The sequence below is a fragment of the Nasonia vitripennis genome, chromosome 5 (assembly GCF_009193385.2).
Source record: "Nasonia vitripennis strain AsymCx chromosome 5, Nvit_psr_1.1, whole genome shotgun sequence".
Lineage (NCBI taxonomy): Eukaryota > Metazoa > Arthropoda > Insecta > Hymenoptera > Pteromalidae > Nasonia > Nasonia vitripennis.
Window position 1 is genome coordinate 19,567,841 of NC_045761.1, and position 13,729 is coordinate 19,581,569.

General features: G+C 32.6%; 1 protein-coding gene across 17 annotated transcripts in view; it reads left to right on the top strand.

Annotated features, from left to right (window-relative positions):
* Positions 1 to 13,729, top strand: part of LOC100123047 (phosphatidylinositol 4-phosphate 5-kinase type-1 alpha) — a 33,834-nt gene that overhangs the window by 2,228 nt on the left and 17,877 nt on the right. For 8 of the 17 annotated variants that reach the window (XR_001729267.3, XR_004227851.2, XM_031931424.2 and 5 more), the window contains exons 2-13: positions 186 to 223; positions 1,766 to 1,894; positions 2,467 to 2,715; positions 2,796 to 2,948; positions 3,024 to 3,188; positions 3,272 to 3,487; positions 3,572 to 3,792; positions 3,872 to 4,004; positions 4,120 to 4,207; positions 7,904 to 7,966; positions 11,129 to 11,206; positions 13,136 to 13,189. Coding sequence is in view for 15 of the 17 variants with exons in the window: in XM_031931424.2 (XP_031787284.1) it covers positions 186 to 223; positions 1,766 to 1,894; positions 2,467 to 2,715; positions 2,796 to 2,948; positions 3,024 to 3,188; positions 3,272 to 3,487; positions 3,572 to 3,792; positions 3,872 to 4,004; positions 4,120 to 4,207; positions 7,904 to 7,966; positions 11,129 to 11,206; positions 13,136 to 13,189 (1,587 nt within the window). In the remaining 2 variants the exon portion in view is untranslated. Of the gene's footprint in view, positions 1 to 185; positions 224 to 1,409; positions 1,693 to 1,765; positions 1,895 to 2,466; positions 2,716 to 2,795; positions 2,949 to 3,023; positions 3,189 to 3,271; positions 3,488 to 3,571; positions 3,793 to 3,871; positions 4,005 to 4,119; positions 4,208 to 7,903; positions 7,967 to 11,128; positions 11,207 to 13,135; positions 13,190 to 13,729 lie in introns of those variants that run through there. The other 9 variants (XM_032600598.1, XM_031931422.2, XM_016986298.3 and 6 more) reach the window with 4 other exon arrangements.

A 13,729-nucleotide genomic window follows, 5' to 3' on the forward strand; every position in this document is an offset into this window, starting at 1 on the left:
ATTCCGTGAAGCATAATTAGAATTCCTCGTGCATGCTCGAGCGGTGATCTCATGCTATTAGCATAAAACTCGCCCGACTACTTTTTATGATATATTATGTAGCTGCCGATGCAGAGCTATTATAATACACAGTGGGAAGCATCATCGGTGTATTTTAAAAACAAAATTATTTTTCGCTATTTCAGACAAGTCCAACGCTGGAGATAAGCTTATGGTCTTTGATGTGAGTATACGCACAGTCTATGTGGATTCTACTTTATTACATATTGTGTCATTTGAGTAGATTTCTTTGGGAAACACCAGACTTGTGAAATTCCAATATATATTTATGAAATTCTGGAATTTCAAGCAAGAGATAACCAACCAGCTGTTTAATGTGTAGAGTTTCTTTGGCTGATAGTGTATAGAAAATGAGATTGGCACTGTACTATATTGACTGATCAGTATACTTTGTAAAAAAAAAGTTTTGCATTTGTAGTACAGCATTATTTTGAAAAATACTGAAACAGCTTCTCTATTATCAATGCCATTCAATTGGTATGAGCATGCAAGAAACTTTATCAAATGTACTAGGCACTTAACCAAATTAACAATGTCATGTTATCTCTTGCTCATACCACCAGCTATGATTCATCTCTCTGAGAGATACCCAAACAAATATTTTGCAAATGAATTAATCGCATATATATTTATTTGCACACAACATTTACACACTGATTTCTGAGATGTATCCTTCAGACTTTATATCTTTGAGGAGAAAAGAATTGACTCTAAACTGTGTCAGACTGGAGACCTCTAAATGAATGCTATAAATGCATTCTTAGGCCATTGTCACATTCAAGGCCCCTTGTTCTACTTTCTAGCACTGCATACATGTGTGCAAGTGCATCAGTGGTCACCGCATTTTCCTTTGTTAACCCAACATGAGCAATACTTTTGCTTATAGACCACTTTTCTTACATTATCACGTTTCTGTTTAAAAATGATCTGGCTGTATGCAAATAGACTTATTCCAATTTAAAATGCTTCTGTTAACTGTGACTAATTGATTGGCAGATTATCACACATCATTCCATATATGACTTTGAGCAGCTATATCAGTAATAATGGTAAATCTTAAGATCAGTGACGCGATAGATAAATAAGCTAATCGTACTGGTGATCTTATTAAAATTCTATGCAGGTTATTGAGTCTTCCAAGATTACTTAATATCAGATGATTCATTTATGTTTGTACATCTATATATATCTATACATAAAATGCTTTTGAAATCAATTTCATTCTATTTCTAAAAATGCAAGAATAAAATATTTTTAATTTTTGTTTTGGAAATCTTGCTAGTGAAAGGACAATTGAATAGCTATTTTTAACCTTTCTTTCAAAATGTCTTGTATATTATTAAAAAGTTTTGCTTTAAGAATATCTTTCAGTATACAAACTTTATTGGGTTAGAATTCAAAAAAGTTATCCATCACAACTTTGGTATAGTTTAGTCAGAAGCAATCAATTGGTTATGGCAGATGTTGGTAGACTTGCATACAGTAGCTCTATCTCCAATTGTGCTTGTGTGTAATTATTCTATTCAGGTGGATCGACATACAGACTATTAGCATTTCCTTTCTTCTCTAATAGTTGTATTCTCAATAGAGTAACATTTTTATTTGATGCTTTGTGAGATTCAAAGTGGAATTGTGTGTGCAAATAATTGTTATTATCCTGCAACTCTGTTCATAAATATAGCAGTAATCCCTTTCTGTACTACAGAGTTCAACAGCTCAACATGGTAGTGTGGGTCCCAAGTCCTCGGCCAGTGTGTCGAGGAACAAGTCGGAGAAGGAGAGGAAGATTGGACATCGAAGAGTTGGAGTGGGTGGTGAAATCACCTACAAAAAGGTAAAATTCTAATAATTAATTCTGAACATTTATAAGTATCATAGGTGCTTTTTATTACTCCCAATTATTTTAATAGAATTTAACAGTAGCTTTTGGTATATCATAATGTGAATGAAAATGTTTTGAAGTAAGTAAAAACAAGAAACAACTTATTTTCAAAAAAGATGCTAACAACCATTATTGACTCTTTGCTTGCGGATATTGTACACTCATTTTAACATTCTGCTAAACTTTACTTTAAACAGTTGATAGCTATAAATAAAAGTTGGAACCTTTAAGCTGTCGACCATAATCACAGCCAAGACAGTATTCTTTAGTGATCATTGTCAGTTACACAAAACACGGGTATAAAATTAAATTGTCAGAAATAACTTAAAAGTTAAATAGTTCAGGCAATGGGATGGGTTATTATAGAATTAGAGTATATCAAGCATCTAGATTGGGTTTGTCAAATTCTTTGCATTTAATGTTTATATTATTAATTCATAAAAAAATATTATAAAAGGCTGCTAATTACTTGAAAATTCCCTCATTTAATTCATTCAGATTAATGCTTTCCTTTTTTTATAAAGATTCAAACCACACAAATTATGGGATCCATCCAGTTGGGTATACAGCATGCAATTGGAGGTCTGGCAAGTAAACCTGAACGTGATTTGCTTATGCAGGATTTTATGACAGTTGAGACAACAAATTTTCCACATGAAGGCTCAAATCACACACCAGCTCATCATTTTTCAGAATTTAAGTTTAAAAATTACGCACCTATTGCATTTCGTTACTTTAGGGATCTGTTCGGTATTCAGCCAGATGATTTTTTGGTTAGTCTCACAACTGAATTACTTACTTTGCTTTAGCTAGGTGTATGGAAATAGCAGTTCTAAAAAAATGTATGTTGTAGATGTCGATGTGTAGTGCGCCATTGCGCGAGTTGTCCAATCCTGGTGCTAGCGGAAGCATTTTTTATCTAACTGAGGATGATGAATTTATCATAAAAACTGTTCAGCATAAAGAAGGCGAATTTTTACAGACACTATTACCTGGTTATTATATGGTAATTTATTCATAACTTTGTATGCTTGAATATTTTGATTTTTGTATTACTCACTTGCCTTCTTGTATTTTTTAGAATTTAAACCAAAACCCTAGAACTTTACTGCCAAAATTTTTTGGTTTATACTGTTATCGCTGTAATAGTAAAAATGTTCGACTTGTTGCCATGAACAATCTTTTACCATCAGCAGTTAAACTTCATCAAAAATATGACTTAAAAGGGTCGACGTATAAAAGAAAAGTATGTTTTTTATTTAAAGAAACAAAAAAAAAGGTGGTTTTGATCCACTGTTTCATTTAATTAATTGAATTATTTCCAAACAGGCATCTAAATCAGAGAGATCAAAACGCTCACCTACATACAAAGATTTAGATTTTATGGAACATCATCCAGAAGGTATTTTTCTAGAATCAGATACATATAATGCGTTGATCAAAACTATTCAACGAGACTGTAGAGTTTTGGAAAGTTTCAAAATCATGGATTACTCATTGTTACTTGGTATACATAATCTTGATCAGGCTGCTAGGGAAAAATCTGTAAGTTTATACAACGAGTTGATAAGATATCTAATACCTATTAAATTTTCGGGATAACAATTTTCATGTTCTATTGATTTGCAGGAGCAGAGGTTATCGACAAGTGCAGAAGAGGATATTGGAGATGGTACTGATAGTGGTGGATTTACCCAAGCTGAAAGGGAAAGAGAAAGAGAGGATAGAATAGGAGCCGCTGCTCTAAACAGATCTCGTAGTATAAACCGCCAAAGGCTGGTTGCTCACAGTACAGCTATGGAAAGTATTCAAGCTGAGAGTGAGCCAATTGATGAAGAAGATGATGTGCCGTGAGTATATTTTGCCGCTTTTTATCTGGAACGTATTTTCCTAAACAACTTTCCTCAACAACTACCTTTTCTCCAACAGTCCGGGTGGTATTCCAGCGAGGAACGCACGTGGCGAGCGTCTTCTTCTTTTCATTGGTATTATCGACATTCTTCAAAGTTATAGACTGAAGAAAAAACTTGAGCACACATGGAAGTCGATGATTCACGATGGCGTAAGTTTCGTGACTGATCCAATTTCAAGAAAAAACATGATAAAAACAGGCGTTTTATCACGTCTAGACAGTAACATTATAATACAAGATTTTCGACCATTCCAATCTGTTTCAGGACACGGTATCCGTACATCGACCTGGCTTTTATGCTGAGCGCTTCCAAAGCTTTATGGCAAAAACGGTCTTCAAGAAGATACCTTCACGTAAGTACCATCCGAATCAGCCATTAGTAGCACACTTGACTTCAATGTTAGTACTCAACAAAGCCCATTCCTAATTACCTTCCGCGGCATTTGTATACACAAGTGTCCGAAAATTTGTGATGGCATCTTCAGTGGGTTACAGTACACGTTGTATTTGTTTTTTTGCATTAGATAAACTAGATCAATTATCGAAGATAAAAACTGTACTGTTACTCAGCCAAGCGCATTTATTGTTAATATACAAAAGCAATAGTTGGTTATTAATAACGTATTGGTCGCATAATACGACGAATCAAGAAGAGATTTTTTTCGCGGATTAGTAAACCTTAGGTAACATGTAATTTGTATTGAAAAAAGCAGATTGCACAGTATGCTGTAAGCTGTAAGCTAGAGATATATTTTTTAACATTGTTTCCATCGCTACTTAATGCGCCGCGATAAATGTCTGTGATTTATCAAAATATCATTGTTCTGGTAGAAAAATTTTTTTATAAAATTTGGTGTAAAGACAATGAAATAACGCAAAAATTTCGTTTCGGATCTTTAAATTCATTCTAAATGTATGCATAATGTTTCCGTTTTCTTAACGTTTTTGATAATTTAAAATAATTATTTCCCAATATTTATTTTTTATAAATTGTACATAAAAGAATTTTTTAAACGCCTGTGATATGAATTTAGGCCAAATAATGATGTTGAGTTGAATTTTGGGGAAATCTTTCTACCAGAAACTTCATTGCCATCATTCTTCATTTCTTTATACTTTTTGTACGCGTTAAAAGAGAACAAAACCTATACACTATAACAATAAGGTGAGGTTACTGACTGTTGAATGCGAAACAATGATGCGAAATACTGTATAGTTCACATGACACATAATCATGTACTTAAACTTAGTTTGTCTTTCATACAAGAATATTTTCATCATTTATTTTTAAGTTTTTTTACTCGTCATTAAAATATTTACGTTTCATTTTTTTTACATTAGTATATACTTCATTACTAATTATACTAAGCACACATTCAATCATCTTATAATTTGTATACGCATTTTCTAAAAGTATTTAAACATTAGTTATGGTTTGATTTGTATAAAGTATCTTTTTTTCACAAAATTTATTTTTTACGTGATTTGTAATTATAACATATGCAATTGTACAAAGTCTGGTGTCCACGGGAATAGCTGAGTATTTTGTACAATCTAGGGTAAAAAATCTTTATCTGTACAATAAGATTATAATTACTGTGTTATGTAGGTTAATGCCATTTAATACATGCCAATTTTATAAAAGACTTATATGTATACATAATTATAGAAGCAAGTATAATTTATACACATAGTAATAGTTGATTTAACGTACGAGACTAATTTTAATTAATCAAAGACTAACAAATATTCTTGCCATAATTATAGTATGAAAGTATCAAAATATTAAATGGTTGTAAGAAAATGAATTTTTTAAATCTTTAAAGCTCTTTATTCTCTACAATTTCGATGTAATTTATCTAGTCTCGATTTGGAAACATATATAAATTCTAGCTGTATATTTTTTCTCGATAATGATATATAACTATAATCTGATAACCAGTATAACTATTAAATATCAGAGAAGATTAATACTAATTACTAATACAGTAAAATATCAATGATTAATTTTTAACATGCAATTCTCCTTGTGCAAATGTATTACTTTCTATAGAATCTCTTTTAACTAATAGCTTATAAAAGAAAAGAATGAGTAATTTCCGATGGTGTTTTACGGAGAGTGTAGCAAATTTAGACGAAAGGGTAACTTACAAATATTCCATACAAAAAGTATTTTTTCAATAAATTGTCTTTTAAATTCGTGTTCCTATTAATATGAAAGGCAATATACACAAATATAATCTTTTATTAAAGACAGTTAGCAAACAAATTGTTTAGTACAATAAAAAGAGAATGTTATAAAAAGTGACGCACTTATATGACGTTCTAGAGTTGGAAAAAGCGTCATTAAAAATGCATAACGTTTGAGATTTGTCGTCGTCACAGGCGACAGCCGTCGTGATTGCTTTAAACTTATCTGCTACTGTGACGCAAAAGATAATGGAAATACTTAAATAAATAACGCAGTATGAAGTAGTCTGCTAATAACAATCGAGCTATATGCTTGACTCGTTTATTAAATAAATTTAAGATATCGGATAGGGACTTAAGGCAAATTTTTCTAACGCGGCGATTTACAACGTATAAATATATTTATAGAAGCAAGAGCCTTTTAATGTATTACTTCAATAAAGGAGAAAAATAAAGCTCCTGATGATGTTACAAAAAAAAAACGAAACGACGATTAAGACGTTGTGTTTAAAACTTCGACGAGAGGATTATTAAACACACTGTGATTAAGAACGTCATTTTATCGTTTGCTATTTTATTCTGAGATGTAAGAGAGAAAGAGACACATAACGCACGAAATCCGAGCCTCGCACACATCCACTTTTTCATTACTATACTATATTTTATATAATTAGTATAAAAATACAATGAGATACGAATGGTTTTCAGATTTTTTTCAATAGTATAAATAATTGCTAAGTAAGGTTTATACGACTTCTCTTGCGACTTATTAAACGCGATTTCGAATATTGTAATCTTTGATTTTTCTTCGGCCAGTGGAAGTAGTTTTCATCTAAGTTTAGTTCGTAGTGATCATAAGGAATCCGATGGAACTAGGTTTTATTTCGAATCACGCCGATTGACGCAAAATTCCAAGGACATTATTTTTTAGAAAACACTGAGAATGACACAAAGACCGTTTCCATCGAATTCTTTGCGATATAAGCAAATATAGTAATACTAGGATAGCAGATAAAGTAGAGTAGAATATTTTTTTATTATTGTTGAAATATTCAGCTATTGACACAATGTGGGCACCAATGTACATACTGATATTTTTTCAATAAACATTTGCTCTGTTAACAAATTTATACATTTCATTTTATACCAGACCCGTCTCCAACATGCAGACACTCAATCCACTATAGTTTTAGTTTATGTATAATCTATAAACGGATCCCCCCTCCCCCCAGAAAAAGAAAAACATTATTTTGACGTTTTATTTGGACACGACTAGACTTTGTACAACTGTCAGATCGTGTCTGGCGTTTTTCTCTCGCGAAATAGATTTTTGTTTTATTTTCCATTTTGTTTCCTGAAATAAGTCTTCTATGAAAGAAAAAATAATATTTAATTCAAATAACTGATGAAAAATTGCTATATGGTTATATGCATACCAATTATTTTATTCATCAACGTAAGAATAAAAATAGATTTTCTTTTTTCATTAGTTATAAATATATATCTACACCTCGTTATATTTTTGTATACCTTTCGCTGTTTACTATCTATATTCTTCTGTTTTTTTTAATATTTTATTTATAACATATATACTTTGAGACGCGATGCATAGGTGTTCGAGTTGAATCTATCTATATATACTACTTATATATACATTAAACATAGTTTATATATATATATATATATATATATCGACGTTATTTGGATTTATAAACATAATGTTGAGTACTGAGTTGGCTAAATGTGATGTTTTTGTGTCCGTGCACTTTCGTGTTCGACCCCTTGAACCCGACCTGCCAAACCGACAAAACTCGCAATAAAACTACTACTCGCCTATTGTCTTGGCGACGCAATTAAAGTGGACCTGCCTGAGATTAAGGGGAATCATCGCAAATTCCGTAACCTCGTCACCAGCTACATAGGTAACTCTACTCTGTCTCTGTCTCTGGCTGTTTCTGTCTAATCAGTCTCTTTGTTCTGTGTGTGTGCGTGTGCAAGTTTTTTTGCCAGCTCGTTTGTTGTTTTTATATGCGTACAATCACTACCTTGTCTCTTGCCTGCTCGCTAACGTTGTTGTAATTATTTTATTTTTCCTTTATTTTCAACGTCTTATACATTCATTTGTATCCGTTTTTGTTCTCGGTGTGTACGAGCTGACAATTGAAGCTTTATTGTCTTCAGTTCTGAATGTTCATTCTACTTGCATAGATATAGCTCATATTTCTTCATATGTGATTGAGAACTTCAAATTCAATTAAAGTTATATTTTTGTATTTATTCTTACTCTATTAAAAGGCATATTTCATTACTTTGGCAAAACCACTTATGAAATTAGTCTGAGTCCGCGCTAGAGTGTGCCTCGGTTGATGGTATACTTCTACGTTATGTTTTCATTTCGTTTTTTCCTTTATTTCTGTTTCGATCCATATACATATATACATAGCTCTTTAATCTTACAAACGGCTTCACATGTCAACCACGTTTATCTTTCCCAATATACGTTACCTGCTTGTGCTCGTCGTTATACTTTACGTTTATGTAATTCAATGCTCATTTACACTACCGCGTTCTTTGACAATCGAACATTTTTATGTAATTCTTGCGTAATTGTTGCACGTGAATCGTCCTTACTTTTTTATTCTGTATAAGCTCAGTCGACGAAAACGGTTCGAGTTGTAGAGCGAGAAAATTAAAAAAAAAGTATTTATAAAGTGAAACTTACGACAGTTACGCAACTCTATACATAATGCCAAACTTATAGAATTATTGATTTCATTCGTTTGTATACGTGACGTTATGCGTTGGCGTCGACTGCAAACTAGATGAGTATGATGTTCCTATTAGACGAGCTGTTGATGTACGAGTGTTGACGGAGGTAACAAACCACCGACGCATTCATCGCTGGCTCGTGGCATCGCTGGTATCTGCGATCGATCAGATATCCGCGTGTCAACTGTAACGGTTAATACGCAGGAGATGCAAAAATTCCTAAGTGGAACATCATATTACTCTCGAAAGCGTTGTATCGATCGGTGTAAACTTATATATGGATATATAATATAAAAAAGTTACATTCGTTGTATTAACAGTTGCATGCTTGTAGTGTTTTTTTTATTCGAAATTTTTTTTCCCCGTAATTAAATTATGTGTTAAACACAAATATGTAACTTAATTCCAGGCTATTGAAAAATTACATATGCATAACATAGGTTTGTCTCAGAATCATTTCAAATCATGCCCATACTTTTTATTCCTCGTCGTCGCGTTTTAAAGATACTTGAGTAAAAAAGCTAACTAACAAGAGTGTGACTATTATCCCGTATAATATGTAACAGATAATTATATAGATTGCTAAACAGTAAAATAATGTTAACATGTTTTCCTTCTTACAAGTCATAATCATACATTGCTTTACATAGTGAATTTCAACTGTAATCTTGAAAGTATTTAATCTTTAGGAATTAAATCAAAAAAGTCGAAAAAATTGAGGCGACAAAAAGCTATGAGCTGCGATTTGAAGAATTGGGATAAAGGTCTGTTCTTACATTCGAATTTCGATCTTGCGATTGAATCGTACGTAATTTTGCCCCCTCTTTAACGACATGAAGATGCCGTGTACCTGCTTTTATCTTATTTGTCCCAGAAAAATCATTTTTTAAAGATTTTTGCGAATTTGCGAAAATTTTGATCATAAAGCATGCTAATAAGCAAAATATTTGACTATCACAAATAGGATATTTGTTTGATAATATATATTTACAGACTTTTAATGGCTTTACATTTTTTGTTTTTTCATTATTATATTTAAGTGTTTTATCCTGTTGAATATGTATTTCGACAGAGGTTTGTTTTTACACGTGGTTTTTGCTGTATTTTTCCCCTCATAACTATAACAAACCCAAATTTTCATTATCGAAAAGGTACTTAAAAAATCTGCTTTTGAATCTAACGGCGATACATGCACTTAACCCTTTAAAAATACATTTTTTACTATTTTTACTTTTTATCATATGATTACTTTTATATTACGAATTGACAAATCATTTACGATATAATTATTAGAGAATTAAAATATCATAAAATATGTTTTTTAAACTATAATTAAATATTATAGTTCAATATGCAAGCAATTTTCTATAAAAAATTCTGTATTTTTAAAATAATTTAAATATATTATGCCCATGCACGACTTATTTAAAATGACTTTGTCATCGCAATAAAATGTAGGGCATCGTTTCATAGTTATGATTGATATTTTTTCTATTACATAGAATAGTTCTATATAGAAACATCACTTTCCTATAATCGATCGGTCATATAATATGATAGTAGATTATTTCTTTTATTTTTTAACTTCAAGCTAAAGTCTTTTATGTCTGTACGAATTTTTTCATTAAATTTGAATTTATGTATGATTGATCTGACATAGAATAACATGTTTTGAATTCTAAAATGTAATTTGAACAGTAAGTATACAAAGATAAATTCTTTTTAATATGAAGCATTATACCAAATTTGTTTGAATTTTTTAGCAAACTCACATTAAAATTATACAATTCCAAATATTTAAATGTTCATAATTATAAATTTATTGTGTAAACTGTAAAAACAACGAATTATTTGTATAATTTAAGAGTTTTGCTTTTGTGTCGAATATATTACATAAATTTTACGTTCACTAACAGTATAATTGCTCATAACAAAAGTAAAATTATAAGTATGAATTGTCACAAACAAAGGTTTGCTTTGAAAACTAACTATTATGAAGAATTGACTATACCTGTAGTTACATAGCCAATAATCCACACTAAGTCAGCAGAAATATTCGAAGTAAAACCAGCTTTTTAACGTTTACAATACTTCAATTATATTGATAAAAAAATGTGGCAATTCAAATTCACGAGTTTTACTTTGAAAGAAAATAAAATGTCCCACATATTTTGACTAACTATGTGCACCACCACGACTCTGTGAGACACGATCGATAAATACCGTGAAATGATCCCTATTAAATCGCGTAACGAATAAATATACATAAACTCGGTGATAAAGAGCACTACAACAACGTGAACTTTGTGTTGCAGCGCTGAAGCATTCCCCGTCGAAGAGGAAAAGCATCTCGAGGCCGCTGAGGCCACTGGAGGGTGACTTCGACTCCACAGGTAAGCCCGTGGTCGATACTATTGTCCACTCCTTTAACTCTTTATCTATACTATACATTATATATTTAATATATAAATATGTGTATACATATATACAAAATCACTGAGCCTATTTGAATATGTATTACAAGCAAAATGTGCGCGACGTGCTGCTTTTGGCAAGCCGCTACGGCTATAACAATAAGTCTACGTGTCTTATGCTGGCAGATTATTGTTTTCCTTTTATATACTTACGTCGCCATACGTAGATGCACAACTGCGATTATTTATTTGTTTTTGTTCTCATCACCGTTTTTTTTTCTCTGTGCGTGCTTAACGCACTGCTTTCGATGGATGAAAAAAAAATTGTTGTTATTGCTGATATTGAAAAGTATTCTTATATTTTCGTTGCGCATATATTATATATAAGATTTTGAATTTTTGACGGGCGCTATATTCATGAGTTTTTGCGTGAGCTAGTCCCAATTTTGTGTAACCGATTATGGCGAAAGGTATATTTTTCTACGAACACGAAAACGTTTATATAGAGGATCATTTTTTTTCGTTTTAGGAAACGAGCCTTATCTTTGTGCCGGCGAAAATACCGTTAATTACTTTACAATTTATTTAGGTATATTATACACGCAAAAATGTATCCACTCTCGTCACACTTATCAGTGAAAACGTTTTTAACAAATGATATTTTTATAGACATTTTGACGTCCAATCAGTCGCAATTTTCTATCGAATTAAAAAATTTTAATATGCAAATTGAATTAAACCGAAATGTCTTCGCTCGCGTGTTTCATCAAAATGCCGAAAAATTAGGTCAAGTTTACTGAATCTTATCGCATTAACCTGAAGCAAGAAGTACACTTAAGATAATTAGATTTCAAAGTAGGGAGCACATTCTACATTCAAACAAACTTGCGCGGCAATAACTTTTGCAATCCTCAAGGTTTATTTTTGAACGATCGATTATACTAAACATACGAATATTTCACGAGCGCTTCTCAAAAGTCATTATATTTCAACACGTAAAATGTACATATATACCCTTTGTTCGACTCGAAAAAAGAAAAATGTCTGTAAAAATTCCCATTTCTCCGAAGACAAACAGGGCCGCGCGAAAAAAGGTTCCCGCAAAAGATCCAGCCCGAACAAAGCGAGCGGCCGGCCAATTCCTGTTTTGAGAACGCTAAAAACCAACCTGCAGCAGCCGCAGACGAGCTGCAAAGTGTAAAGCCGAATGCGAAACGATCCGAGAGAACGATCAATCGGTGCATACACACACTGTGTGTTATTTTCTTTCGTTTCCCGTCTACACATCACTCGACGACCTTTGACGACGCATCAGAGCCGCACAGATCCTATGTATACGTTAGTTAGCGCAAATTTTTTCCCCCAAGTTTTTTCGACCGCATCGACGATTTTTATCTCCTTTGTTATATTTTTTTTACATACACTGTATCGTATATACACACTCGATCGAACAATTACTATCAGCCGCAACCACGTTTTCATTACGTACACTTTTTCATTCTCCTCATATTATACTCCGCCATGATCACGATCATTGATACGCAAATGTGTTTCGAGCTGTACTAATTAACCGAGAGCAGAGGAATCACCGTCGAAGATTAGCTATCTTCGTAGAAAGCGCTCGACCTACTTTGCTCTCTCTCTCTCTCCTTTTCAAATTATGCGCGCTGTTTTTCATTTACGAGCGCATTTTTACTGCACCGGTACCGTTTGCCAGCGTAATTATAACGCGTGTATTATACTTATAGCGTTGGTACGAATTGTAAAAAGTTTTTACACCGCGATAAACTTGGTGGCGCGTGTTGCGATTGATGAGCGAACGGAATTTTTTTCAAAAGGTGCTTCTTCTGCTCTCGAGAATTTCGCAATGATGGTAATGGCATGGTCTTGTGTTATGTGATGGTTTAGCGGTGACGGCAACTGGCAGCTCGGCTATGCATGCAACATCACCCACGAAGCCTGGTGAGTTTCGCGCTATACATTCATTTGACTGTTGTGTCCTTGTGTTGTGTGTATAGTGTATATATGTCACTCTTGCGACCTTGTCGATGAAATCCCTATGAAAGTCGAAAAAAATCTTGAAATGTTTCCTTGGAAGATTTGCGAACTTTGGCGTGTATAACGACTTCATTCGTGTTTTTCATTGGCTGATCTTATTCATGTGTTACAACAGTCGAGAAGCTTACGTAATATTTGCAATTATACGATCCGTCGCATTTCTGATAAATAAAATTCAGGAAACGCGCAGAGAAATGTAAGAGCAGAATTTTTTGGCCACGTTTCAAGATTCTTTCGCGAGCTTTGGTGCTTATAATTGCCATTTTGATGCAATTAATGCATAATTCATTGCTATTTTTTTGTATCGCTATAAAATTATGAGCACAAAAAGTCGTAAGATTATGCGTCTTTTGCTATACTTTTGCTTGAAGTAATCAGAATCCTTTATATAAGTTGATAAAAAACCACATTTATATCTTGCAATGAATTCAAATATTTGATAAA